The 26,863-nt window shown below is 58.6% G+C and overlaps 2 protein-coding genes across 3 annotated transcripts; one reads left to right on the top strand and one right to left on the bottom strand.

Annotated features, from left to right (window-relative positions):
• The first annotated feature begins 13,511 nt into the window (after positions 1-13,511).
• Positions 13,512-26,430, top strand: BTBD17 (BTB domain containing 17). 2 transcript variants are annotated; one of them, XM_041723868.1, is made up of 3 exons: positions 13,512-14,432; positions 23,526-23,802; positions 25,207-26,430. In XM_041723868.1, the coding sequence occupies exons 1-3, from the start codon at positions 14,426-14,428 to the stop codon at positions 26,279-26,281; spliced, it is 1,359 nt and encodes a 452-aa protein (XP_041579802.1). In that variant the 5' UTR covers positions 13,512-14,425; the 3' UTR covers positions 26,282-26,430. The 2 variants fall into 2 exon arrangements, with proteins under 2 accessions (XP_041579802.1, XP_041579800.1); XM_041723866.1 differs by lacking the exon at positions 13,512-14,432 and adding an exon at positions 22,037-22,182.
• GPR142 (G protein-coupled receptor 142) lies at positions 14,357-17,409 on the bottom strand. The gene is made up of 3 exons (XM_041723869.1): positions 17,277-17,409; positions 16,301-16,459; positions 14,357-15,619 (listed from the first exon to the last, which is right to left on the bottom strand). The coding sequence occupies exons 1-3, from the start codon at positions 17,299-17,301 to the stop codon at positions 14,748-14,750; spliced, it is 1,056 nt and encodes a 351-aa protein (XP_041579803.1). The 5' UTR covers positions 17,302-17,409; the 3' UTR covers positions 14,357-14,747.
• Positions 26,431-26,863: the final 433 nt, after the last annotated feature.

Genomic DNA, 26,863 nt, shown 5'->3' with positions numbered 1-26,863 from the left:
AGTAGCCCTCTCTACCTCTTCCCCAACCACTAGAGGCCCTTGCTTAGAAATGAGGGCTGAGGACGTGTGCTCCCTGGCGGCGTCCCAAAGTAACCAGCAGCCATGCGCTGAACAGCAGCTCGCTTCTCCAAATATACTGCTGCACCTCCTTTGCTGAAAAATAAGAACCCTATGTTTGGGGGGAATAAATGTGCATTCTTCTGCGAGCCAGGCCCTCACTGACAGAGATGGATGGTGGCCCAGGCCAGCTGAGTCAGCCAGACTCTGGAGCAAGCAGACAGCGAGAACCAAGGCAGGGGTGGGAGCCAGCCAAGGAAAGTGAACTACAGAGATATTTAGAGGCTCTCATCCGGGTTAGTCAGCACCTTGTGCTACTTGATTCCAGTTGAGGGCCAAGCCGAGGGATATATGTGCTTTGTAAAGTGTAGGCTAAAAATCAGTACTGGACCTCAAAATATGTAATAATCATTCAAGCTATATATTATGGTTCAAATTATATATAAGGGGAGGACGCCTGGGTGGCTCAGCGGTTAAGCGTCTGCCTTCGGCCCAGGGCGTGATCCTGGAGTCCCGGGACACCACGTGGAGCCTGCTTCTCCCTCTGCCTGTGTCTCTGCCTCTTTGTGTGTGTGTGTGTGTGTGTGTGTGTGTGTGTGTGTCTCATGAATAAATAAATAAAATCTTAAAAAAAAATATATATATATATATATAATGGCATAATGACTCAAATACCTTAGACATATATTTCTTACTCATATAATACACCAAGGCAGGTATTCTTTTTCTTTTTTAAGTTTTTGCTTAATTTGAGAGAGACAACATGTAGGGGAGGGGCATAGGGAGAACTGTCTGATGTGGGGCTGGATCCCAGGACCCTGAGATCATGATCTGAGCTGGAGGCAGACACTTAAGAGACAGAGCTATCCAGGCGCCCCTCAAGGCAGGTATTCTTTTTTTTTTTTTTTAAGATTTTATTTATTTATTCATGAGAGACACAGAGACACAGGCAGAGGGAGAAGCAGGCTCCATGCAGGGAGCCCGACGTGGGACTCGATCCCAAGTCCCCAGGATCAGGCCCCGGGCTGAGGGCAGCACTAAACCGCTGAGCCAGCAGGGCTGCCCAAGGCAGGTATTCTTGATAGGCCAGTGGCTTTCCTCCACGTGGTGTTCCAGGGCCCCAGGCTCTTTCCATCTGGGTTCTCTGACATTCCCCCGGGGGGGCTCATCGGTGTCTACATCCAGCTGGCAGAGGAGGAAGAGAAGCAGGGGGAGACACACCTTCTTCTAATTGGCTTGGCTCAGGTGTGGCACCCATCTCTTCTGCTCACTTCCTATTGGTGGGAATGAGTCATATGACCACACCTACCTGCAAGGGCAGCTGGGAAATGTAGTTTCTGCCCCTTAATAACAACTTCTGAAAGGGGAGCATGCATGCATGGGTTCTGGTGGGCCTCTGTCTCTGCTAGAGGATGAAACTGAGGCAGTTAGGTCACATGACTGAGAGACACCAATTCATTCTAAGTTTAAGGAACTATCTGGAAGAATAGTGTGTGTCTTAAAGTACGGAGTCTTGCTTTGATCACTGGCAAGAAGAGATTTTGCTTTTGCCAAGGACTAGAAGATCCAACAGCATCCGAATGGGGCAGACACACAGGAGAGTTAGCAGATAGAAGCGAACTTCTAAGAAACCTGGATCATTAGGCCTAAGAAGCTGTGCTTCAATGCACCTCCAATTGGTCTATCTATAAATTATTTGTGTCCAAACTTCCTGGCCCTCGGATTGGAACTGGGGCCTCTGGCAGAGGCTACAAGGACAAAGATTTGGTTGTCTATGTGTGGACGAGGGGCACAGAGTGCAGAGTGAGGCTGAACCCCAGGGTTTGGGGTGAAATCACAATGCTGCCCTTGCCTTCTCACCTGGGGTCAGCATGTACAACCTGGAGCTGTCCCTGTGCTGGCCCCTGTGTCAGCTCTCTGTTGCTCACTAACCGATCACCATAACTTAGAGGCTCCACATGAGCCATTTATCAGCTCATAGTTTTGTAGGTTAGAAGTCTGGGGTGCACTTGACTGGGTCTCTGCTTAGGGTCTCAAAGCCAAAGTCAAGGTGTTGGCCAAGCTGGGCTCTCATCAGAGGCTCTGGGGAATGATCTGCTCCCAGGGTCATTTAGGTTGTAGGCAGAACCAGCTTCCTGGGGTTGCAGGGCTGAGGTCCCCATTGCTGGCTCTTGGCTGGGGGTCTATCTGAGTTCCTAGAGGCAGCCCTGAAGTCCTTTCCATGCAGAGCCCCCACCTTCAAAGCCCATGACAGAGCATCAAATTCTTCCCATGCTTGGAATCCTGACTTTCCTTTAGCCGCCAGAGACTTTGCTTTTAAAGGGTTCATGTCATTAAGTCAGGCCCACCCACATGCCTGTCCTATTTGAAGGTCAGCTGATTAGTAACTGTAATTCCAATGCAAATCCCTTTTTGCTGTATAATTTTATATAACCACGGGAGCAAAACCCAAGGGAGGAGGTCCTCTTAGAACACAGGACCAGAGGCTTTGCATCTGGGATCTTAGAGTGGTATCCTTTGGAGTTAAAGAGACTTCTGTCTTCTGGTCACAAAGCTGCTCTACCTGGGTCCACCCAGCCTCAGCACCTTGCCCATAGGTTGATCCACAAGTTGACCTACAGGCCTGGCCACAGCTCTTAACATATACAAGGGAGGTCTAACCGCTGCCCCTGCCAGTTCCTTTTTCTCAAAGCGTCATGGGGAATGGGACACACACACACACACACACACACCCAAAGGAGAGGCTCTGCATCTGAAAGAATTAAAGGCAGGCTCTGCTATGGGAGCTCACAACTCAGAGCTAATGGCCTGGTTTGCCTCCTCAATACCTCTACCTGCCTCCACCGCATTCAGGTCTCAGGCCCTGAAGAGAGCCCCAAAGTTCTCCAGCCTCACCACCCTCTTGCCTCAACCCTCCCTCACACGCCCTCTCAGGGAAAGGCAGGCCCAGGCACCGTGACTTCAGGACTTGGCAGCTCCCCTGGCATTCCCTGGCCTACTTCCTGGCCACCCAGAAGGTGCCTGGCCCAGAGAAGCAGCTCCTGGTTTGTCCCCCACAGATGGCGTGCCACTGGGGAGGGCAGGGGAGATTGGGGTGAGGAGGTCCTGCCCACTGGGCCACTTGCTGCTGCATCTCAGCCAGGCCCCACCACCTCGCCTCCTAGCCCTGCCTTTGGCCTGTCAGCTGGCCCAGCTTCCCTGAGGGTCTGCCCTTCACATGTTCCCAGCACCTTCTGTAACATGTGTCTAGATCCTTTTGAAGCCTCTTCCTTATAGCAAAGACAGTTGGGGGGCCACCTCTCCCTCCACCTAGGCCTGCTCCCTTCCAGCTAGTCAGGAATGTAGGTGCCTGCAGCAAAAACCACTGAAAATGTTTTCTTGGCCGAGGGCCTGTCTCCTGGGGCCGTGGGGCAGAGAGATCCTTTGTGTGGCCCCCTCTCCTTCCCAGTGAGGAGCTGGTGTCTTGGCCCCACCTGACTGGACCCTGGTCTCCCTTCTTGTTTGCAGGTTCTGGGGCCTGGAGGAATGAAGAGGGCCCCTCTTTGGGAGTCCAGTCCAATGGCTTAACCCAAAGTTCCATGTGAGGCCAGCTGCTGGGACCTGCAACTTTGCCTTTCCCCTGGAGCCCCATGGAAGGCAGCAGGAGACACGGCGAGGTTCTCTGCAGGCAACAAGGAGTGTGGGTGGTAGCGGGCTCTGGGAGCCCTCCCCATTCCGTGGGGCTGGCACCATGCAGCCCGCTGGACAGGATTAGCTCTACAAGGATGGTCAACCAGTGCGGTGCACCTGGATGTGATGCTGGCCCGATGTGGAACTTCAAAGCTGAAAATGAAGTATCTGACTGGCCGGATGGCTATCATTGTGCATCCAGCGTGCATTCACAGACGCATGGATAGTGACGTGCGTGTGTCCCACACTGAGGAGTCAGCTGGACCAGGCCAACCGCTGGGCTGGGGCCCTGGGTGGGAGTTGGGGAGAGGAAGAGGTGAGAGGCTGGGGGCCAAGACCCAGAAGGTTGACCTGTTGAGGAGTCAGGATGTCATCCTTGGGCACTAGGAAGCCACTGGAGGGCTTTGTTCAGTGACAAGGCCAGGACTGCATCCAGAAAGAAGGCTCTGGCTACGGGGTGGGGGGGGGGGGGGGGGGGCTCAAGCCCGAGTCTGGAGGAAGGAGGTGAGGGGACCCTCTGGAGAGGAGACAGGCCAGTGGACAAGGCCCCTCCTCCCCCAAAGCACCAACAGTCCACGATGGAGTCTGCCAAGAAAATGATGCTAAATCTGATCTGGCACCAGGCGGCTCTGCTGAAGGAGACTTTTGTCTTCAAGCCCTTCTCTTTCCACATTTTCTCCTCTTGTCCCCACTGGTCCCCCGCGGTTCTGCTTCTGTCCCCTGTGGTGCTGCTCCCTTTCCTCCTGGGCTCCCTCCCCTCTGCATCCTCAGACCTCTGCGTGTTTTCTCTCTCTCCTCCTCCTCCTCCTCCTCCCCAGCCCTTGATGCCTGCCTCTTTCCCTAGCTTTTCAGGGGCCAAGCCCTCCGTTGGACACCCTTCGAAAGAAAGAAAGAAAGAAAGAAAGAAAGAAAGAAAGAAAGAAAGAAAAGAGAAGAGAGAAGGCAGAGGCTGGATGCAGGGCCCCTGAAATGTCTCCAGGCTGCGTGGAGGGCCCCTACCCACTGCCCCCTCCTGCAGCAAGTATGCCAGAGTCGGGGCGCCAGAGCCGTGGCGAGGGGCAGCGAGGGGCCAGTCGCATCCCCTTCCCCGGGCTTGGCCTCCCGATGCACAGCCTGTGTGCAATGCGCAGGTCCACTGACTGCATGGCTCCCAGGCTCTGGGACTGAGAAGTCTCTGTCAGGTTGTGACCACACCCCTCCTGTATGTGCGTGTCTATGTGTGCACACACGCGTGCGCACATACACAGAGACCTAAGGAAGCAGAACCAAACCCTTGGAAAATTCAACAGCCATATCTGTGGCTCATTCCAAATCTCTTCCTTTCATTGCTGTGCCCCATCCACCCCAGGTGGGAGAGGACCTGTGGCTGGGTCCACAGACCCAGCAGCCACATTCAGAAGTGATTTCTTCTGCTTCTTTCCAAGGGACCAAGGAGCCACCTGGACCCACCTGACCCACCTGACCAGCATAACCCAAGGGAGTCGGCATTAATCCCGGCCTCTCTTGGGCTCAAAAGAATCCAGATCACAATAGGTAGGGTTAGATTACTCCAGCCAGCCACTCACTTTGCAGATATAGAAACTGGGGCTTGCAGAGGCTTGAGGCTCTGGGACCATTACAGGATACATACTGGCAGCCACGTCACCTGACCCCCAGGTCACTTGACCTCCCAGGATGTCTGACCCCTACCCTCCTGGTCACTTGACCTCTCAGACCACTGCCCTTCTCCTGCCATGTGGTTTTCCCTATATGGAAAATCCTTTTTACTGTGCTACATAAAATAATTGCAGGGCATCCCGATGGGATGGGGGTTGGTGGTATGGGTGTAAAAGAATTCCCCCAAGACAGAACAAAAGAGGTAGAAGTTTATGGACTACATGACAAGGGAGCAGCAGGCAGGACAGCAGAGGAGAGTTTGTCTGCTATGAGGTGGTGGTGAGGGCCTATAGTTATAGGGTAGAGTGAGGGAGTGTGAGGACAGGTGAGATTCTCCTTTTTTTGGTAATCTCAGGAACTGGATCTTTATTTTTTAATTTTTAAAAAGATTTTATCTATTTATTCATGAGAGACACAGAGAGAGAGAGAGAGAGAGAGGCACAGACACAGGCAGAGGGAGAAGCAGGCTCCATGCAGGGAGCCTGACGTGGGACTCGATCCCAGATCCCGGGATCACGGCTTGAGCCAAAGGCTCAACCACTGAGCCATCCAGGTGTCCCCCAGGAACTGGCTCTTAATGAGCCTGTTTGCATCAGCTCAGTGGTCACAGTGGTGGTCACCCTTTTGCCTTGTTCAACTTCTTAATCCTCAAACCTGTTGCCTAAAAGTGGCCTCTACAATAATCAGAGAGTCACTCTTGAGAACAGGGATGGAGATCATGGGGTCACCTTAGAAATCTGCCATCCGCAGGGCCTGAGGCTCCCATTCCCCCTACCTTCACCCCCAGGCCAGCTCCTGGCAGGAAGTAGCCTCTTACACCCTGTCAATCAGTGAGATGGATCAGAATCCTCAATACATTGATTATAACAGCGGCACGGGAGTGGGGTGGACAGACCTGCGGCAGACTGCTCTTGCATCCCAGAGGCCTGTTCCCTTCTGGCAAAAACTGGCAGGAACCCACAAGTCTCAGGCTGTGGTTTCAACTTTCAACTCAGGAGCTCAGGGATGCTCGCAGGATGCCAGAGGGGAGAGAGCCCAGAACCCAGCAGTTCTAAGCGTAGGTGCCTTGGCAGCCAGGACAGCCCCACTCTCTTTTTTTACATTTCTATCTGATTTCCTCACTGGCATCATAAAAATCAGTGTTCACTCATTTAATAAATATTTATGGAGACCATGGGCATGCTTAAGGTACTGGGATAGGAGCAAGAGACAGGGCGACAGGAATCTTGCCTTCAGAAGACTGGAAGGAGAAGGTTGTGCACAAAGCCAGTGGGTTCTTGTCTAAGTTCTGAAATGTATTGGCTCTGCAACTGAGCTGTCACCTAACCTTTCCAATTTTTGGTTTGCTTGCCTGAGAAACTGGGCTGATACGCGCAGGTTGTTGGTGACAGACTGAATATACAGATGGACAGTGGCCAGACCATCTATAAAAATAGAACTGTGACCCACAATCTGCAGCAACCAGCTCAGGAATCCAATCGTGGTTTGTAGGAAGCGGCCCAGGAAGGCAGCCTGCTAGCTGCAGAGTCAGATGTGCAGGAAATCGGACCACTATCTCTAGCAACTGGTCCCAGAAGTCAAACAATAATCCCATAACAATCGGCCCTGAATGGCCCCGATGTGAGTAGTGAGTGACAGCTTCCCTAATTCTTGTCCCTGCTTGGGACCAACCAGAGACAACCAAATCTGTATGCAACCACTCAATCAGGCCCCGTGCCTAGTGAGGCCCCCCACTGCAGCTGCCCTGGCCACTAGCCTGTCATCAGGGCACATCTGAGGTCTTCTGTTTGTGCCACTATAAGCTTTCCGGCTCTCTGTCTCCCTCCAGTCCCTGTCAAAACACAGGTGACGGTGGCCGACTGCTTGTAGTAAGCTCTGAAGCATTAGCCTTTGCTTGTTCTCCTGTGGGTGGCTTTCATTTATTCCCATACTGGGGTCAAAGAAATTAGGGGATGTGGGAGTTGGTTAAGAGCCCAGGACTCTAGAAGCATAAGATTGGGAAAGATTCCAGGTAGAAAGATTCCCAGCTAGGACTTGAGTAGATGTTCCGAGAAGGTAAGTGGCTGGAGCCTCTTGACTTCACCGCCTGAACTTGTTCCAGGCCACTGATCTGAGCGTGTGGGAGGTATTTGGGGCTGCCTCCTCCAGGCCTGTTCTCCTCACGTGCAGCCACGTAAGCACCATAAGGACAGTCCTCAGTGTCCTTGGCACTAGAAGTGCCAGCGGCAGCAAAATGAACAAGTCAGAGATGTGGGGAGTGAGGCCCGGCTACCAAGGGCCCCCGGGGCAGGTGGCTTTACCAGCCCATCCGCAACTACCCCTTCCCTTCAGATTACCTCTGGGTCCGTGTCCAGTGTCTGCAGGAACACTTCTGAATGTCTGGACCCAGGCTAAGTTCCCACAGGCACAGGATGTCAGTAGGTTAGAAGAGCCGAAGCCCCCAATCCCTATAGTGGTGGAAGCTTTTCTCTCCCCAGCAGTGCTCCAGGGGCCACAGAGTATGTGTGTGTGGGGGGGGGGGGGGGGCATTTTCTCCTTCTGCCCCCAGGCCTCCTCCAATTTCAGCAGACCCTGCAGGGACATCTGGGCCCCTCCATCCTGCCCTTACCCTCTCCCACCTGGACTGGCCACTGTTCTCAGGGGTCTCCAGTTTCCTGACTTGATCTAGTCTCCATAATGCCACCGGTGGGATCTTCCTGGAACACAATCGATCCTAAGAACCTTCGGAAGCTCAGCATGCCATACAGAGAGGCCTTTCACACCGGCACCAGCCCACTCTTCCAACGTTACGCCAAATTACTCGCTGTTGTCACCTGACTCCAAGAGTTCGAATAAAGGGGCATGTGCTTGCGTGTACTTGGACGTGTAGACTTCCCCTCGCACGTTGCGTCCGGATCTGGGCTCTCTGCCAACTCCAGCATCTCCCCAAGCCCTGCACGGTGGTTAGATGCACAAAGCCCAGAGATAAACGTGCTCGGATCCAAGCCCTGCTCCTCTTCCAGTGCGTGCTCTTTCTTTCTTTCTTTTTCTTTTTTTTTAAAAATATTTTATTTAATTATTCATGAGAGACACCGAGAGAGAGAGAGAGAGAGAGAGAGAGAGAGAGAGGCACGGAGACACAGGCAGAGGGAGAAGCAGGCTCCCCGTGGGGAGCGCGATGTGGGACTCGATCCCAGGACCCCGGGATCACGACCTGAGCTGAAGGTAGTGCTCAACCGCTGAGCCACCCATGCGTCCCCAGTTGTGTGTTCTTTGGGCAAATTTCTTAACCTCTTTGACCCTCAGTATGTCCATCTATAAAATGGACGTAATAATTCCTACCTGGTGGTGTTAGGGTGAGGATTCTATGAGATGGTGCGTCTAAAACACAGCCTCGTGCCTGGGACATGGGAAGCGCTCAGAAGATGCTACACATTCTACAAGGTGCCACATCTGGGACTGAGGAGCTTGCCCGTGGAAGTGACCCAGGCCCCACCTAGTCTGACCTCCCCATCTTACAGACAAGAAAACTGACCCCTCGAGGTTGGAAACAGCTTTCCCCACAGTCATGTGGTGCATTGGTGTCGGAGAAGGGCTAGCGGTCTTCATTGTGTGTAGAGAGGGCACTCTGAGGAAGGGGTTTGGGTTAGTTGCCTCCATGACAGTTTGTGACACAGAAAATTCTAGAAGGGTGCTACCCTCTGGTCAATAGAACCAAGACAGACTAAAACCAGTAACAGCTGGCATGTCTTGGTGGCAGGCAATCCCTGGATCTTTGCTGGCAGGGCCCGCCACTCACTGGGGCAAAGTGAGAGCCCATCCCTCTGCTGGCAGGCGGTGCAGGACCGTCAGGCCTCAGGGAGTGGTCAGTGGGTCAGTTCCAGGACACGTTGAGGGCACTCTTGGATCTGTCTGAGTGGCTCCCTTCATGAGGGGGGTGGCGGCAAGCCCTCTGTCCTGCTCTGTGATGCAGTGACCGTGGGGCTGAGAGGCTGAGATCTGCAGAATTTTCCAGGGGTCCCAGGATGGTGCAGACGCCCCACTGAGAAACAAACAAGTGGGCCAACAAAACATGGTTCCCTGTGACCAAACATCACAATAGTCTGAGGGCCTGGAGGATCTGAGTCCTGTTGGTGCACAGGTTAAGTCCAGATACTCAATCAGCCCCTGGGGTCACCCCTCAATGGCCCTCTCCCCATCCCGGTGGGGAATCACTCTTGGACCCTATCCCCAGCCCCTCCACGTCTGCCGTCCCAGGGGGACAGTGCAGCGTCCAGCACGGCGCTCACCAGCCATCTCGCCTCTGGCCACCTCCCGCCGGCCGGGTGGGCACCCAGACCAGGAGGGACACCCTGGCGCAGACACTCAGCCTTCCATTTCAACCCCACTAACAAGTCCCTGCCCCTCTTTCCTCCAGTGGACCCTCGCCCCTTCCACCATCCCACCCCCCACGGCACCTGCCCCCCTTCCACTGTACTGCCCTCCCCCAGACTCTAAGGGGTGCTGTGGCAAATAGGGGCTGCCGTGCCAGGGCATCTTGGCATTCCTAGCTCTGCTGGCTAAATATACATCTAAGCGAGTCCGGGAAGGAAACACCACAGACCAGTTAACTCCTTCACCTCCAGCAGCCACCAGAGGGCTGACATGGACGGGGTGGTGCTGGCAATCCGGTGGAGGGGTGCCCAAGGAGCCTCTGCCCAGGCTTAGCTGGAGGGCAGGAGGACCAGCCCCTCACAGCAGGCCAGAGGGATGGGGTCTTAGGGTTAGGGCTGGAGGTGGGGACCTGTGGGAAGGAGCCCAGCTGTGCCCTCACAACCCCCCTGCCCAGTCAACACTCTTGCCCAGTAGGAGAGCAGGTGGGCAGGTGGGGGCTCCCTTGCTCAGATCTCCTGGTGGCCTGGGGCTAAGTCAGGCCCTAATCCACTCAGCTCTCCTTTTACAGAGAAGGTAAGGGAGAGCCGGGCAGGCAGGCAGCCCACCTTCTTTGGGGTGGGGGTAGGGGGTGGGGGCATCAGGGGGAGCAGCACAGAGGCGTGAGGGCCTAGGAACACCCTCAGACAGGAGGTGGGGGGTCTCATGGCAGGCTGGCCCTGGATCAGCCTCCACCTTCTCTTCCTCCCTACGTGGTGGGTGAGCACCCCAGCACGGCGGCCCCAGCCCAGGCCTGCCTTCCTGCCTGTGCCACGCATGCTCCCAGGGCCCCACCAGGCCGTCCTAGCTAGGAATGGGGGGCTGCAGACTGGTGAGGTCAGTGGGGCTGGCAGGGGTGGGGTGAGGACTAAGGTGAGGCAGGCAAAAGACTCTTCCTCCTGCTTTGCGACTAGAAGGAAGAACTCAGCGGGCTCCAGGGAAGGTTCCAGGCAAGGATGGAACCACCCTGGGTCCCACCTCTGCTCATGACTCACTGCTTATGATGCCCTCCCTCCTCACCTCCTCAGCCCCTTTCCCTCCATCCCTGTCATGTGGGGCCACTGCCAAGCCTCAAACTCCCTTGGATGCCCAAGTGGCTGCCACGGCCAGGAGGTGGGTTCAGGGCGGGGCGGGACTGAGCTGGGGTGAGTGGGCCCCCCGAGGCTCTGATGGAGGTCCTGGGCCTCTGAACCCAGGCAGGCTCCCCACAGCAGGGAAGGCAGTTCTAGAATCCCAGGCCAGCGGGAGCGGCTGGCTGGACCCTGCCGTGGGTGGAGGGAGAAGCCAATGAAAGGGCCCTTTACACAGTGCCACGCACAGGAAACCATCCCTACCACCAGAATGATCTGGGAAAACTGCAGGGACCTGTGGGCCCTCTGGGCTCACCAACCAGCGTGGCAGCTGGCGTGGCTTCAGGGTGGAGGAGGGTGACAAGGGGACCCGCTGATCCCTCCCACCCAGCCACTCCCCCTGGTGACGGCTGGCTGCGCGCCCCGGGGCAGGCACTTTCTCCGCAGTATCTTGGATCTTCCTACAAATCTGGCTTGAAGCCCTGCGGGAGGGTTTCCCAGTGGCCAGTCCTGCAGTGCCCCCTGCTGTCCCAGCCCCCAGCGACAGGCAAAAGGAGGGGGCGGGGGCGGGGGGGGGGCAAGTCCCTCTGAGGAGCTCAAGTGTCACCATCCCCAGAGGTGGGCGCGGGGAAAGCCAACATCCCCAAAACTCCGGAGTCAAAGACCGTCTCATCATCGTCCCTGCCACCACATCTATAATCTGGCTGCCCAAAGGGCTCCGTGTTTAATTCAGTCAGTCCTGCTCTCTGGGGGGGGGGGGCTCCCCAGCCTTGGTGCTGTAAACAGCTCCCAGAAGCCTCTCCCCTTGTCCCCGGATTGCCCCTCCCACTCTCCATCCCTGGGGGATGGGGGCAGTTGTGAGCCCCTTTTGAGGAAAGAGCCGTAGAGCCCCTCCAGGGGAAAGCTCGAGAAAGCTGGAAGGAAACCGCAGAGGCAGTGCTAGGCCTGGGGGAGTGAGCTTGCCCTGGAAGTGCTGCCACCCCCGTGGGAGAACCCAGGACCTGAGCGCAGACAGCAGGACAGGGGATCGTGGGCAGGCGGGCAAGCCCTGCGAGCCTCTGGGGGAGCCCCAGCGGGACGGAGAAGCCCCGGTGACTGGGGGGCCCAGGAAACCGGCCAGCGGCACCTGTGCTCTCCTGCCCGAGAACAAGAGAGAAGAGGACCAGCAGCGTCCCGATCAGGAGTAAGGACATAAGGAAAACTGCCCTGAACTCAGAGGTGCTCCCAGTGTGGACCTGAAACGATCCGCAGCTGACTGTGGGACACGAAGAGATTTCAGCAGCCGGGCTGGCGAGGGAGAGGAGGGTGAAGCGCGCCACCGTGGCCCTGTCCTCCTTCCAGAAGCCATTGAGAGCTACTAATAAAAATGCACGAAGAAGGAAGCTTCAAGGGCAATTTTATTTATTTAATTTTTATGAAGATTTTATCTATTTATTCATGAGAGACAGAGAGAGAGAGGCAGAGACACAGGCAGAGGGAGAAGCAGGCTCCATGCAGGGAGCCCGAAGCGGGACTCGAGCCCAGGACCCTGGGATCGCACCGTGGGCCGAAGGCAGGCGCCAAACCGCTGAGCCACCCAGGGGTCCCGCAAGCGCAGTTTTACTAGGACTTCACCTGTCGGGGACCTGCTTCTCCAAGTGGCGAGCTCTTCACTTTGTTAAGGGTTACACGGTTCTATAAGAGGAGCTGTTGCTCGGTCCATCTTATCCGGAAGCTCTGATCGTGGTTCCCAACTCTGGCTAGGTCCTGGACCAAAAAGTTGTGACACAAAGCGGCCCTGCAGCGGCCCTTCTCCCAGTCTGCGGAGGAGCAGGAACCGGACCAGCAGACTCGCCCTTCTCCGGCTGGGGGCGCCGAGGGGGCTCCTCATCGAACCCCTCTGGGCTCCCGCATCCTCAGTCTTCCTCAGTCTGTAGGATGGTGACTGTATCCAGGACGCAGGGCTGTTGGGAAAACCTGATGTCGCCCCATCCTGAGGGTGTGCGCGAGGTCACCCTGGTTCTGGTGGCTCCAGCACCCCCTCCCCTACCTGTCTCCACAAAGCCTCCCCACCTGTTGCTGAAAGTTCCTGGTTTCACCAGTGCTCAGGAACTGGGGAGTAAATCGGTCTTCCCTTGGACAGCCCACTGGCCGGTTCAGAGAGTGTCATGTCCATTGACATGACCATTGGTCACTCCAGCGACAATGGTCTCTTCTGATTCTAGAGGGCTCTCACGGGTTTCTTACAGAGTGGGAAGAGGTTTGCTCCTCCACTGTGTTCCATTTGGTTCTGCATCAAAAAGGCCCCTTTTCCCCCCAGAAGCACTGTCCTATCCCCTAGGGCCTGCGCTCCCCAGGTACCTGCCCTTGCACCCCCTCCTCCTTCAGCAAGGCAGGAAGCCCTGCTTCATCCAGTCCCGCCCACAGGCACATCTGTGTGCACATGGTGGGGACCCTCCGTGTCCCAAATGCACCCAGGGTCAGCCTGGACCACGCTCTGCCAGCAGTGGTGGTGCTTGCAGGGCCCCCTTTTTTCCTCCCTGGACTCTTGGGGACCAGATGTGTCCCAGAATTCACAACTTTTCCGAACAGAGAAAGGTCACGTGCGGCCTGTCCTCTGTGCTAGATCTCGGTCCCAGCAGCATGTAGCCGCAGAGCCACTGTGTCCAGACTCGCTCGTCCTGCCTCAGGTCAGGTTTTGCCGCTAAATGTGACTGTGGCAAGCTTGGGACAAATGCTTTGGTTTTCGGAACTCTTTAGAATTACGGATAAAGTTTAGGATTATGGAAAAAGGATGGAGGATATGGTTCTGGGTATGGTTGAAGGTCCCCTGTGCCGGGGAGAAGAGGAAAGCTGAGCATTTATTTTGCACCGACGATGTGCTCCACTCATGCATTTCTGGCTCTTCCGGCTAGGCCATCCCACTAAGGGGTTGGGTGCTGGTGGGCCCTGGCCCGGACAGCCTGGACTCCAGGCCTGGACCTCCCCTTCGAGGGGAAAGGTCGGCTCTGCCTGACTGGGAAACAGAAAGCAGCCACTAATGTGTTTACCCAAAGCCCAGAGCAGGTGGGAGGTCCATCTGCTAATCTCTCCCAGCTGCCTCTCCCGGCTGGCACCGTGGCCCAGAGGAGCGAGGGGCCCAGGAGAGGCTGGGAGGGGCTGGGCAGAGCCCTGGGGACCTGTCTGCTGGGCCCTCCTCCCCGTGGTGGAGAAAGAGGCCTTCCTCCAAGTGGAGCCCGCTGAGTCCTCCCTTCCCATCCCCTCCTCCCCAGCCGGATGGCCAAGAAGGCACTTCCTGTCTCAGCGGCAGCAGCGACAATGAAAACCCTGGGGCTATTCTGGGTCCTTGAACCTGTCCTGGCTCCAGGGCAGGGAGTTAAGTGGAATGGAAGCAGGATGCTTGAGACTCAAGCCGCGGTGTCGGTGTCGCCCTAGGGCCCGGACATCTAATCTGCTTTAAAATCACCCCTTTTCCCAAGCAGCCCCCCCACCCTTTACTGGGCCAAAACCTTTGGCTCCCCCAGCCCTGAACATGCCTGGAATCCCACCTAGCTTCCTTGCATCCTGGCTTTGCCACCGGAAGCCAGAGAAGTGACGACTCGGGAATGAAAGGTAAGCAATGGGGGGTGCGGAGGTGGGGTGGGGGGTGGCTGGAAATGATTCATGTCCATCCATCCACCCACCCGCCCTTTCAGTCATCCAACCCACGTTCACTTCGCCTTCATAACGTGCCAGGTGAAGCGTCCCTCACAAAGGAATGCCCGTAGCACCGGACACTTGCTAAGGGCTGGATAAATTGTACGCCCCTGCACCCGGGGAGCCACCCCCACAGGAAGGAGCCCCCCCCACGTTTTAGTGGGCACACCACGGAGGCAGCAGTGTAGCTGGCCCTGAGCCACCTCCAAGCCCCCTGGTTGGGCCCTCGCTCTACATTTCTGCCCCTTTGGGAAGGCCGGGAGGCTTGAGCGCAGAGTCCGCCGCCGTGCCCTCTGGCCGCGACCCCAGGGTGCAGGGCAGGTGGGCGTCGTGGATGACCTCTCGGACGGTGGCCCGGAAAGTCTTGCTGACGAGGCAGTAGAGGCCGAAGTTGACGGCGGAGTTGAGCATGGCCGCCATGTTGGCCACGTCCAAGGCCAGGTGCACCCTCCAGTCCCGGTGGACAGGGGCCACGTACAGGTGGTAGAGCATGACGAAGATCCGGGGCGCCCAAAGGAGGGCGAAGAGCGTGGTGACGCCCAGGAGGATGGCCGTACTCTTGCCCACCCGGGGCCGCGGCCCACCGTGGCTCCTCCTGCGCAGCCGCCAGATGATGGCCGAGTTGGCGGCCAGGAAAACACCGCAAGGGATGAAGTAGACGGTGAGGCAGTGGGCCCACTTGAGGACCTCGTCCAGCAGGCTGGGGGCGTCCGCGTCCCGCCACACGTCCAGCCACCAGTAGAAGGGGATGCCCGTCAGCAGGGCGGCTCCGAGGACGGTGGCGATGGCCCGGCGGCTCCGGCCCGGGGACGAGGCGGCCCGGTGGTGCAGGGGGTGGCACAGGGCGCTGTAGCGGTCGACCGTGAGCAGCACAGCGATCCACACCGAGGCGTGGTTGGCGGCGAACTCCAGGATGTTCGCCGAGCGCACCACGGCCCGGGGCACCTCGCGGGCCAGCACGGCCCCCTGCAGGAGGAACCCCACGAACACGATGACCACCTGCGTGACGATGTCCGAGGCCGTGAGCGCCAGAAGGTAGTAGTAGGAGGGCTTCCTGGTCCTGGCGGCCAGCCGGGCCAGGGCCACCGTGGTCAGGAGGTTGACTGATGACGGCAGAGGTCGCAGAGGGCAGAGGGCAGAGGGCAGAGGCGTTAGAAGGGCGGCTCAGCCTACATTTCCGAGGCGTTATCATCGTCCCTCTCTGCCTGCTGGGCCGGGCTCCTCTTTCCCTCTTTCCAGATGCTTCTTAAAGCTCACTTTATCAGGGAGGCTAACCAGACCAGGCCTGCCCTGTCCATCCGTACACCACAGGCCACTGACTTCACCCCGGGGCAAGGCCTCTGCCTTACACACAGGCAGGGGTGGGTAGTTCCCCAAGGCTGAGACCACCTGTCCTTTCCTGCCTCCACTTCCCCACCTGCCCCCTAGCTCTGTTGCTTTTGGAATCAGTGGAGGGTACGGGAAGCTTTCAACCAAGCAGCCCTACATGAGCCTAGTCAGCTGAGCACAGTACCCACTGCCGGGGCGGGGGGGATGGGGGTGGCTCTCCCTTCTGGTGAAACCTCAGCTTTAGCCGCTGAGCACCCCAAAACCTGGCCGCTCACTTTTACTCCCTGCTATGCTTTGCTCCCCAAAGACCCGGATCACCCTATAAAGTCAAAGGGTATCCTGGTATCTAAGATTCTGGGTCTCAGGGGTCAGCACAGAGGATGGGCACCCACGGAAGGAGGACTCCTCCCATTTCTGCCCACCCCCAGCTCCCCAACCCCAGCTTCCCCACTCACCAGGCAGCCCCAGGCCCAGCAGGATGCTGTAGTAGATGACAGGGATGACACCAGCCACACACGGGGACCTCCCTGGGATTTCTGGCCAATGGCCCTCCAACTCCTGGCTTGGCCTACTGCCGTTGGCTGTGGGCAGCAGGGTCACTCGGAGCGGGCCGGCTAGGGAGGGCGGAAGGGGGGAGTTGGGGTTCGAGCTTTAGGTCTCTCTCCAGCCTGCTCCTGCCCCTGAGATCTATTCACCCCTACTCTCTGAACACACCCTGGTCAGGCCCAGCAAATGACAATCCCTGCGGCCTGGTCCACCCCACCCCTCCGTGGCCTGACGCCCCTGTTAAAGGGAAGAAGTCCTCCGTGGCGTTTTTGCTGCCGTGGACACTATTTCTTCATTGTGTTGCTGGAGGTACCCCTTCTGCCTGGGAGGCAGGGCCCTGAAACAGGCTGCGGGCACAGTCAGGGGGGCAGGGGGGCCCCCGTTTCAGCATACAGATTCCTGGGGCTCTGCAGGCAGGCTGCACGGTGCTCCAGAGCGGGGCTGGGGCAGCTGTGTCTTTAGTGAGCGGCCCGGGTGATTCTCACCCACGGTGACTCACAGCGGCCACCCGGCTCTCAACAGCTGCCTCGTCTCTACGGAGGGACATTACTAGGTTTCCTGCTCTTCGTCCCTAAAGAGCAGCCCTCCTCGTAGGTTAGCAATCCTGGAGCTGGGATGGCCCTGGTGTTCAGACCGGGAAACGGTCCAAAGGAGTGAAGTGACCACATACTCTGGCCCTTGCTCCTCTCAGCCCACACTTTAGGTTTTTGGTTTCAAGGTCCAGCTTTAGATTTCCTGCTGAAGCCCCCCACCCAGTCGTCCCCGCCCCTCTCCCCACCCCAGCTACACCTAGTTTCCTTGCCCCCCACTCATGGGTGTTCAGCTTCAAGCTTCTTGATTCCTCACCTGTTCCTCACCTGCCTGCCACCGTCCTGGATACTTTACCTGTCTCCTGCCCCTCAAGCGTCATGCTCCTGGGTCCCGAGTCCTAGGTCACCTCGTGGCTTTTCTGGGGGTCCACGCGGCTCCCTCCCGGCATCGCCAGCTCTCCAAGGGGTGGTTTGGCCCACGATTCTTCCCGCAGCACTGAGACTGAGCCGGTCAGTGCAGAGAGGTGGGGTGGTGGGAGGAGGGAGGAGGAGGAAGGAAAGGGTGGGGCCGAGGCTCAGGGGAATGAGTCTACACAGTGGATGCTGCCTGGAGCAAACCGGGATCCCCCAGGGTGCTCAGGCTGGGAGGGGGGCCTTGAGGAGGTGGCTGGCCTGGGGCTCTGGATAGGCTGCCCTGTGACCCAGGGCACTCTGGGGACTGGCATGGGCTCATGCGGGGCATTGACACCCTGGGTGCCAGGACTTCAGGACAAGGCAGAAGGATCCCGTCTGTGGCATCAAAGAGAGAAAGGCATAAAGGCGGGGGGGGGAGGGGGGGGCGAGGGGGGACCCAGTGCAGGGGAGGGGTGAGGCTGCCATGGGCAGAGCCCAGATCTAGAGAGAGGCCTCATCCGCCAGGTTTGAAGGATTCAGTCCTACGATGGAGGCAGGGGGTGGGAGGAGGAGGCTGCCTGGGGGGTTTGGGCCTGGAAGGGTGGCAGGAAGCCGTGGGCCGCGGTGGCAGTGGCCATCGGGAGAAGCCTGACCAGGCCGCCAGTAGCCCTGGGAATCCAAGACCCAGAGGCCCCCTCGAGCTGTTGTTTCCCTTGCTGTGGCGAAGTGGACCATTCCCCCAGGAATATGCAAATAAACAGCAGCAGGTGCAGGGAGCACTCTGGAGAGGCTGGAATCTGTGGCCACTGGCTCCCCCCAGCCCCGTGAGGAAATGACCAGTGCAGCCCACAGTGGGCGCCAGGGACAAAGACGTGGCCCGACTCCAGTCAGGAATCACCTGCTGTGCCCATCCCTGGGAATGAGCAGAGCTTCTGGACTCCCTAAGATAGAGCCCAGGTCTGGGGCTGGGGCTGGACCCTCAGCCCCCTCCCACCTTCACACCCACCCTGGGCTAACACAGGGGACTTGTTGCCCCCTGGTGGCTGTGCTCCGACCCTGCACAACTCTGACAGTCCCCGGCCTTGGGCTCGGTCCTCTGGGTGGCAAGGCAGGACCAGAACCAGCACGACCCACTCAGATCCCCAGGCTGTGTCCGGGACCTCCGCCCAGGTCCAGGGAATTCCAGAAGCTCAGGTAATTCCTCAGGCTACCACCTTCCTGCACCAGGAGGCTGTGGGTGAACGAGGAGCTGCTGGCAGCCACGTTGAAAGGACCAAGCGTGTTCCTGAGCACTTACTCTTGTTCCTACAATTGTCACCCTCACGGCAGCCCCACAAGCTAACCCTGGCGACCTCCATTTCACATAAGAGGGGACGGAGGCTCAGAGAAGTTCAGCAGCTTGGCTAGGGCCATAGAGCCACTGTGTGACAGTGGGAATTTGAACTGAGGTTTGTTGCTCCCCTAAAGCACTTGTCACTCCCTCATGCAACCTGCCCTGGAAGAACAGGTGCACAGGCAGGAAGAGGTCACGGAGGGCTCAGGCTTTTGGGAGGAGGGGATGTGGGTCATACAGAGCACTCAGATAGGGAGGGGCATTGCAGTGGAGGGGGGATAGCGTGGTAGAGGTTGCTGGGGCTGGAGAGTGGATGTGCCACCATAACGGGACAGCCTGGCTTCCGGGAAGCTTTCAGTAGCCTGTGAGTTACTTCAGGGAAATATTCCTTTTTGTTTATTATTAGCGTGCCCCCCCCCCCGAGTACACGGGCCTGGAACCTAAACTCATGATCCCCTGCTCCCCAGTCTAAGTGTCTGAAGGCACCCTAGCTCAGGAAGGCAGATGTTACAGATGTAAGGGAGCCTGCACTCTAGGTAGGGCTGGGTCTGGGGGCCCACTGCTTTGGGGTGAGTATTGCCCCCATCCGGCGTCTGATCACCCATTCTGCAGATTCAGAAAACCTTCATCCTGCCCCAAGCTTGCGAGAATTTTCAGTGGCTTTCACAGCACTAGAAGTTCCTTGCCCATTGGGAATCATATCAGTCTGAAATAGCTTCGCATGTAGGGATCCAGTGGAGGGTCACGGGGGGAAAAAAAAGTCAAGCAGAAAAGTGGCATTTGAACTCAGGCTGCCGTGAGATCTCAGACAAGTCACTCAGGTTACAAACACGCTTTGTCTCAGGCAGGAAGTAGCACTCCTCTCTGGGAATTGTTCTAGCTTGTGAGCTCGTCAGACTCGCTCTCAAGGAAGGATGGAGCTTCCAGATCCACAGGGCAAAATAAATCCGAGTGTCTCAGATCCTTGATCTCAACAGCTGTGCAGGGCAAATGCCCTCCTTTCTCTCTCTGGCTCCAAGACTCTCGCACACTACACACATGATGCAGGTGTATGTGCACACACACACACACACACACACAGGATGCAGGCACGCACTCCAGCAACTCTCAGACTAAGAAGCGGAGAACAGAGAATGCCTATTTCTGGAAAGCCACTTTCCAAATCATTAGAGGGGGTTCAGGGACAATGAAGTTAGCAATTTTAGGAGGTGAGGTTTGAGGTGACCCTTCTGAGTCGTCTTTTTTTTTTTTTTTAAGATTTTATTTATTTTTTCATGAGAGACACAGAGAGAGAGAGAGAGAGAGAGAGAGAAGCAGAGACACAGGCAGAGGGAGAAGCAGGCTCCATGCGGGGAGCCCGATGTGGGACTCGATCCCGGGTCTCCAGGATCATGCCCCGGGCCGAAGGCAGGTGCTAAACCGCTGAGCCACCCAGGGATCCCCTTCCGAGTCTTCTTGGTAATCTGGGGCCGCCCAATCCCTGCACGCTGGAAATGGGATCCATCTAACTCCAGTAGGTAAATCTTAGCTTGGAGTGTACATGACAGTCACCCAACGTGCCTAGAAAATTACAGGCGTCCTGGCATCTAAGTAGAGCACGAGAGATTGCGACACAGGTGGACTATACCTTCTAGAAAAGCAGATGTAGCCCTAGGGAAGCTGGAGTTATGAAAGGAGTTTACTGAAAGCCAGTTTCCTGAGTACGGGGTTCTCTTACCAACGTCTCTATCGTCGATAACGTTCTTCCCGGAAGCACTGCGCGTGGAAGCAGGGATGCTCCGAGGCCCAGAACCCGCTCACACTGCGGCTCTGTCTTGCTGGGCCGGGCCGGGGAGGTGCACAGTCCATGGGAAGGGCAGGCAGGCAGCCAGGGGATGGTGGATTTGGACAAGGGGAGCCGGGCGTGAAGGTCAGGGCAGCCGGGAGGGGTTTCCGCTGGGCTGGATGGCTCCGTCTCTGCCAACCCGGACGAGGCAGGTGCCAGACCCAGTTCTTGCTCTCTCTGCAGCTCTGGAGAGGGGGATGGAGCTGTCGGCGTCTCTGTGCCAGCCGGGAGCAGAAATCAATGCATGGAGCTGGTGCCTGGGATCCAGAGAGCAAGGGAGGGCAGGCTCCATCCCAGGTCAAGGACCCAGCCTTGGGGGAAACTGTGCTGGATCTCTGGGTCCATCGATTCATCGAGCTTAAAGGACTCCCTCCCTGGAAGAGCTGGGCCAGGCCCTACTTGCTGCCCAAAAAGGTGAGGCCTCGAGGGACACACGGACACACCTACTCCCCTTGGGCTCTTGACACCGCCCCCCTTTTCCTTTGGATTTAGAAGAGCACTCCTCTGCACTAACCCAGTCGAGATGGTGACCTAGCTCTGCCTCAATTTCTCCTACAGTCGGGGTGGGATGTTGGCTCTGCTGTGTGCGCGTCCTTGGAACTCTGGGAAGGGAAGCGTTATATTTGGAAGTTAGAAGCTGGTAAAAGAAGCCTTCTAAGAGGTAAGCGGAGAGACCTGAGGCACTGGGGAAGATGAATTAAAGGAAGTGACAGGGCAGACAGGTGGGTACTTCAGCATCTCCAGCTCCTAGCCCAGGTTTGTACTGGTTGGGGGGTGGGGGTAGGGAGTGCTCTCAAGGGCTAGCCTCTTGCAAGGTGGCCAGCCCGGCTCTGGGCAGAGCATTTCCCATGCACTGGTGCACGGTGCAGGGTGCTAGTGCTCTGTGCCCGGCCCCGCCATCCTAGCTCACCTTCATCCTGGGGGATGACGGTCACAGTCCCCAGGGGACCCTCCCCAAAGGCCCATCACCCTCCCCAGGGCATGCCAGGGCCGGCCTCAAAGGGGAACGTGAAAGAAACACCAGTTATCCCATGGGTCCCTATTGGAGACCCTTGCCCTGCTCTCTGAGAGCTAGGCCACCCCAAAATGGAAGAAGGGGAGGGATGGGGGCCTGAGCCGCCGCTTCCCACTTCTCCTCCAGGCCCTCCCTTTGCTGCCCGCTCACCAAGGCACTTTAGCCAGGCTGCTGCCAAGCACGCTCTGTGCCAGGACAGAGACTGAGCCTGGAGTTTGGGGGAGGGGACTGGGGACCCTCTGGGCCAGCAGCTGCCAGAGGTCCTGGAGCCCCTGGCCTGCCCTTTGGAGAGCCTAAACCCCCCAGGAGACAACCAGCTAGCTCTGCTGGGTGGTGGAAGACGTGGGGGAGCTCGCCGGATCTGTCCCCCTCGGGGGCCCGCGGGCCACACAATAGCCCCAGGCTGCTGCTCCCTGGCTTAAGTGGTTGCCTGGGCAACAACTGGGGCCAGTTTCCACCAATCCTCGGCAGAGGCTGCATGGGGGGAGGGAAGCTGGCGGGGAAGGGGGGCACCATCCCTTGTGCTGAATCCTATATAAGGAGGAGGGATGTGAGCACAGTGGTCTGGGCTTCGCTGCCCCTCCAGTGAGCTCAGGGGCGGGGCACGAAGATGCTTCGCTTGGGCTGTGCCAAGCCTGGGTCCTGGGCCAGCTTCTGGGCCGTCCTGACCTTGGTGGGTCTGGCCACTCGAGCTGGTGAGTGGGCAGTGGGTGGGGTGGGGTGGGGGTGGAGGGCAGGGAGGAGAGGCCGGACCTTTGGGAGGGGGCGGTGTCCAGCAGGCCGGGAGATTTGATCGCTGCGCCCGCCCGCCGGAGGAGGGAAGAAGGGCTGGGAGGCAGCAGGGGTCTTAGCGACAGGAAGACCAGCCCACCACCCACGCCTGACAGGTGGCCCCAGGCAGCCGTGGGGTGTGAACGGCCCACCCACCCGGCCCTCACCCTCCCCTTCTCCCGCTGCCTCCCTTTCTGTTACACACGGATGCTCTGCTCTCGTGTCAGCCTCCTCTCTGGTTGTCCCCACGGGCCAGGGGCCTGCACGTGTGCGCGTGTGTTCGTGCGGTGCTCGTCCGCTGCCCTCAGACACCCACCTAGTCTCCCTCTGAGGCTCCTCACACTGTTCTCTGCTTGGGGAAGCGGCTGGCAGCGTTTCCTGTCACTGAGTTCTCTGTGACGGAAGTGCATGTCCCCATCTGACCCTCACACATCCCTGGAAGCCCAAGAGAAGGACCCGGGGTGGGCAGCCTGGAAGGGGGAGGCCGGGCTCGACACTCAGGTCCCATGAGAGTCCCCTTCCAGCACCAGCACGCCCTCTGTGTCTTCTCTGGTCCCCCCACAAACCACCTGGTGCGAGTGGACTTCAGCCTCAGAGGTCAGGACCCAGGAGGGCAGCTGGGCCTGGAAACGGCTTCCCCTCATGCTCTGCCTCGGTCGTCCCACTTGTGCTCTGGTCCCTCCCGACCCTCTCACTGCTCCCCGCACCCCCAGCCCATCCCTTTCTAGGGCCTCTGGCTGGCTCCTTCCCGTCACTTCCTCAGGGAGCCCTCTAGGATTTCTGCACCTCAAGCAGCCCTATCCTGACTACCGTCACTTCCTTATTTATCACAATCCCAAACTAGAGTGCTTATTTGTGTACTTACCGCCTGTCTAAGGGGCTGGTTGGTGCTTTTCTCAGGAGGTGAGCGCGGTGGGGTTCCTCGTCTGGTGCTCTGGCATCACGGAGACCAGTTCCCGGGCATTCTGTCCCACACTGGTTCATGATCTCTCCTCGCCAGGAATCTACCCCCCTCTTGCAGAGCATCCTCTCAGGGGCTGCTCAGCATCAGGTTCATAAGCTTCCCTACCCGGGAAGTGCTTGTGAGTGTGCACGTTTACCTCTGCCTGCTCCAGGGGCACAGACAAGTATGCACACAGCCTCCCCAGGCCCAGCCGCCCTCCGCCCACACCCAGGCACACCGTCCCCAGCTGGTCCCTCTGCACCCCTGGCTGGCACCCCTGGCCCAGGGGCCTTCTCAGTGGTGCTGTCTTCCTTCCTGCCGCAGCTCAGAGAGCCGATGTTGGTGGCGAGTCCACGGGCACCTCCATCAACCACTCCCAGACGCTGCTCCAACGCTTGCAGGAGCTGCTGCGGCAGGGCAATGCCAGCGACGTGGTTCTGCGGGTGCAGGCCGCGGGGACAGACGAGGTCCGCGTGTTCCACACGCACCGCCTGCTGCTGGGCCTACACAGCGAGCTCTTCCGGGAGCTGCTGAGTAACCAGAGTGAGGTGGTGCTTCAGGAGCCCCGGGACTGCGCTGCTGTCTTCGACAAGTTCATCAGGTGGGCACGGATTAGGGGAAGCCTTCCTCCCTTTCCCGGGCCCTGGCTTCTCCGCTCACCGGGTCCCAGAAGCCCTGGCTTCTCAGAAGACATTATGTGCATCCCCCAGAGGTCCATTCCCCAAGGTCTTCGCTTTTATTCGTCCCTTCTCCCCCTGCCCTTCCCACAAATCCAGCCTGACTCCCTGCCCTTGCCTGCAAGTCCCATTGGCTCTGATGCCAGCTACCAAGTGCTCTCAGAGCTGTTTCCAAACCTGGTGTTGAGAGCTTTTAAAAACTGCAGATTCCCGGACCCCGGTCTGGGTCATCCGCTTCAGGTCTGGGGTTGGGCTCAGCAGTGATTTTTTTTCATTTTTTATTTTCAGGCCTCTGTGTGGTTTTAGCATCTGGCCAGGTTACCAACTGCAGGGTCAGGGGGAATAAGCCAGTGCTCTCTCTCTCATCTCCTGCTCCCTGCTGGTGTGCTGTACGGGGTGGGGGTGAGGGGGCACCATTCACACTCTAGTCAGAGCAAGTAACCCTGTTTTAACGGTTTAGACAAGATGGCTGCAGAATACCAGGCAGCAGGAAGAGGCATAACACAGAAGGGGAAGGGTCTTCCCCCCCACCAGTCAGTTCTATCAAAGAGGTCTTCTCCCAACCCCATACTGTGCCTCTGCTGAAGGTGATTGGCTAGAATTTAGTCACATGGCCATGTCCACTCTAAAGGAGGCTTAGAGTCATCTTTTATTCCCAGAAACAAATAGTTGGGCTAAAATGCAGCTGGAAGGGGGAGACGGGGCGGGGGGGGGGTGTGTTGGTGCGGCTTTCTCTCCCGGCAGCTCTCGCCACATCCCCATGGAGTGTGGGGCCTGGCAAGAAGGGTGAGCGGAGGGATGGGAGCAGATGGGGACAGGGAGTGAATGAGCAAGAGCCACACCGGAAGAGATCCAGGGAGAAAGATGAGCTTGCAAGAAGGGGGGGGGGGGTAGAGGGAATTAACCTGTGTGGAGGGCCTGCTTTGTAGCCAGTCCAGTTCATTCTCCCCCAGCTGTCACAACGACCCTGGTAACCCCTCTCCCCGGACGATTAGCAGAAGGTTCAGTGAAGTTAAATGACTTGCTCACTTGCAAGCACAATATGGATCTGAGCCCCGGGGTTGTGAAGCCCAGGACGGGTGGAGCCTCGTCTGTCCTGTAGCCTAAGGCTCGGGGCCTAGTAGATGCCCAGTAACGATGCATCCTTTCCGTGTCCCCCCGAGAAACGGTCCTTGAGAGGAAGATAGGAAGCCGCGTGGGTGGGTCGGTGGGGCTGACCACAAGGCTCTTCATCCAAGGCTGGGTCCCCTTTGGGGGGGGTGTCTAGGGGCATGGCGGGGGGAGGGGCGGCGCCCTGACCCCGCCCCATCTCTGCACCCCTCCCACAGGTACCTGTACTGCGGCGAGCTGACCGTGCTGCTGGCCCAGGCCATCCCCCTGCACCGGCTGGCCACCAAGTACGGCGTGGCCTCCCTGCAGCGCGGCGTGGCCGACTACATGCGGGCGCACCTGGCGGGCGGTGCGGGCCCTGCGGTCGGCTGGTACCACTATGCGGTGAGCACCGGGGACGAGGCCCTGCGCCAGAGCTGCCTGCAGTTCCTGGCCTGGAACCTGTCGGCCGTGGCGGCGAGCGCGGAGTGGGGCGCCGTGAGCCCCGAGCTGCTGGCGCAGCTGCTGCCGCGCTCCGACCTGGTGCTGCAGGATGAGCTGGAGCTGTTCCACGCGCTCGAGGCGTGGCTGGGACGCACCCGCCCTGCCCCGGCTGTGGCCGAGCGTGCGCTGCGGGCCATCCGCTACCCCATGATCCCGCCTGCCCAGCTGTTCCAGCTGCAGGCACGCTCTGCCGCCCTGGCGCGCCACGGCCCCGCGGTGGCCGACCTGCTGCTGCAGGCCTACCAGTTCCACGCCGCCTCGCCGCTGCACTTCGCCAAGTTCTTCGATGTCAACGGCAGCGCCTTCCTGCCCCGCAACTACCTCGCGCCCGCCTGGGGCGCCCCATGGGTCATCAGCAACCCAGCCCGCGACGACCGCAGCACCAGCTTCCAGACGCAGCTGGGCCCCAGCGGCCACGACGCGGGCCGCCGGGTCACCTGGAACGTGCTCTTCTCCCCGCGCTGGCTGCCCGTCAGCCTGCGGCCCGTCTACGCGGACGCCGCGGGCACCGCACTGCCCCCCGCGCGCCCCGAGGACGGCCGGCCGCGCCTGGTGGTCACCCCGGCCAGCAGCGGTGGCGACGCGGCCGGGGTGAGCTTCCAGAAGACGGTGCTGGTGGGGGCGCGCCAGCACGGCCGCCTGCTGGTGCGCCACGCCTACAGCTTCCACCAGAGCAGCGAGGAGGCCGGCGACTTCCTGGCGCACGCGGACCTGCAGCGCCGCAACTCCGAGTACCTGGTGGAGAACGCCCTGCACCTCCACCTCATCGTCAAGCCCGTCTACCACACCCTCATCCGGACCCCCAAGTAGCCAGGCGGGCCGCGGCGGGGAGGGGCGCGCACCATCCGGGGTGCTCACGCCGGTCCCCTGGGTGGCCCGGTGCTGGTGGCCTCGGAGCTGGGGTGCAGGGTGGTGCAGCAGGTGCCCCGTTTCACAGCTGCCTCGGAGGCCGCGCTCTTGGTTGAATAAATCGATGCTCAGAGAGCGGAGGAGGGGATGATTGTACCACCTAGTTCCAGGTAAAAGCAGCCCTCCTAGGTATGGGGGTTCCCCCTTCTTTCATTAGCTTTTACCCAGGGCCCCCACCCCCACCTGGAACAGGGCAGGTAAGAGCAACCACATGGGCAGCCTGGGAAAATGGGGGGAGGGGGACACGACTCCAGGACCTCTTGCTCGAGTTTTCTCACCTTGAAGCCACGAGGCTTACTTAGCTGGGCAGTTTCTGAGCCCTGATTTCCAGAGAGTACCACCCCCACCCCCGTCTGGGTAATTAGGCTTTTTATGTTCTGAGCCACCCCAGGTCTCTGACCTCTCATGGGAGGGAGCGAGGAAGGTGTGAAGGCTTGTGGGGTGGGGCATGAACGGACTTTGCCGGCCTCACCCTTCCTAGGA

The sequence above is a fragment of the Vulpes lagopus genome, chromosome 12, assembly GCF_018345385.1.
Source record: "Vulpes lagopus strain Blue_001 chromosome 12, ASM1834538v1, whole genome shotgun sequence".
Lineage (NCBI taxonomy): Eukaryota > Metazoa > Chordata > Mammalia > Carnivora > Canidae > Vulpes > Vulpes lagopus.
The sequence above is the reverse complement of the archived record's forward strand: the minus strand, read 5'-3'. Positions and strand labels throughout refer to the sequence as shown.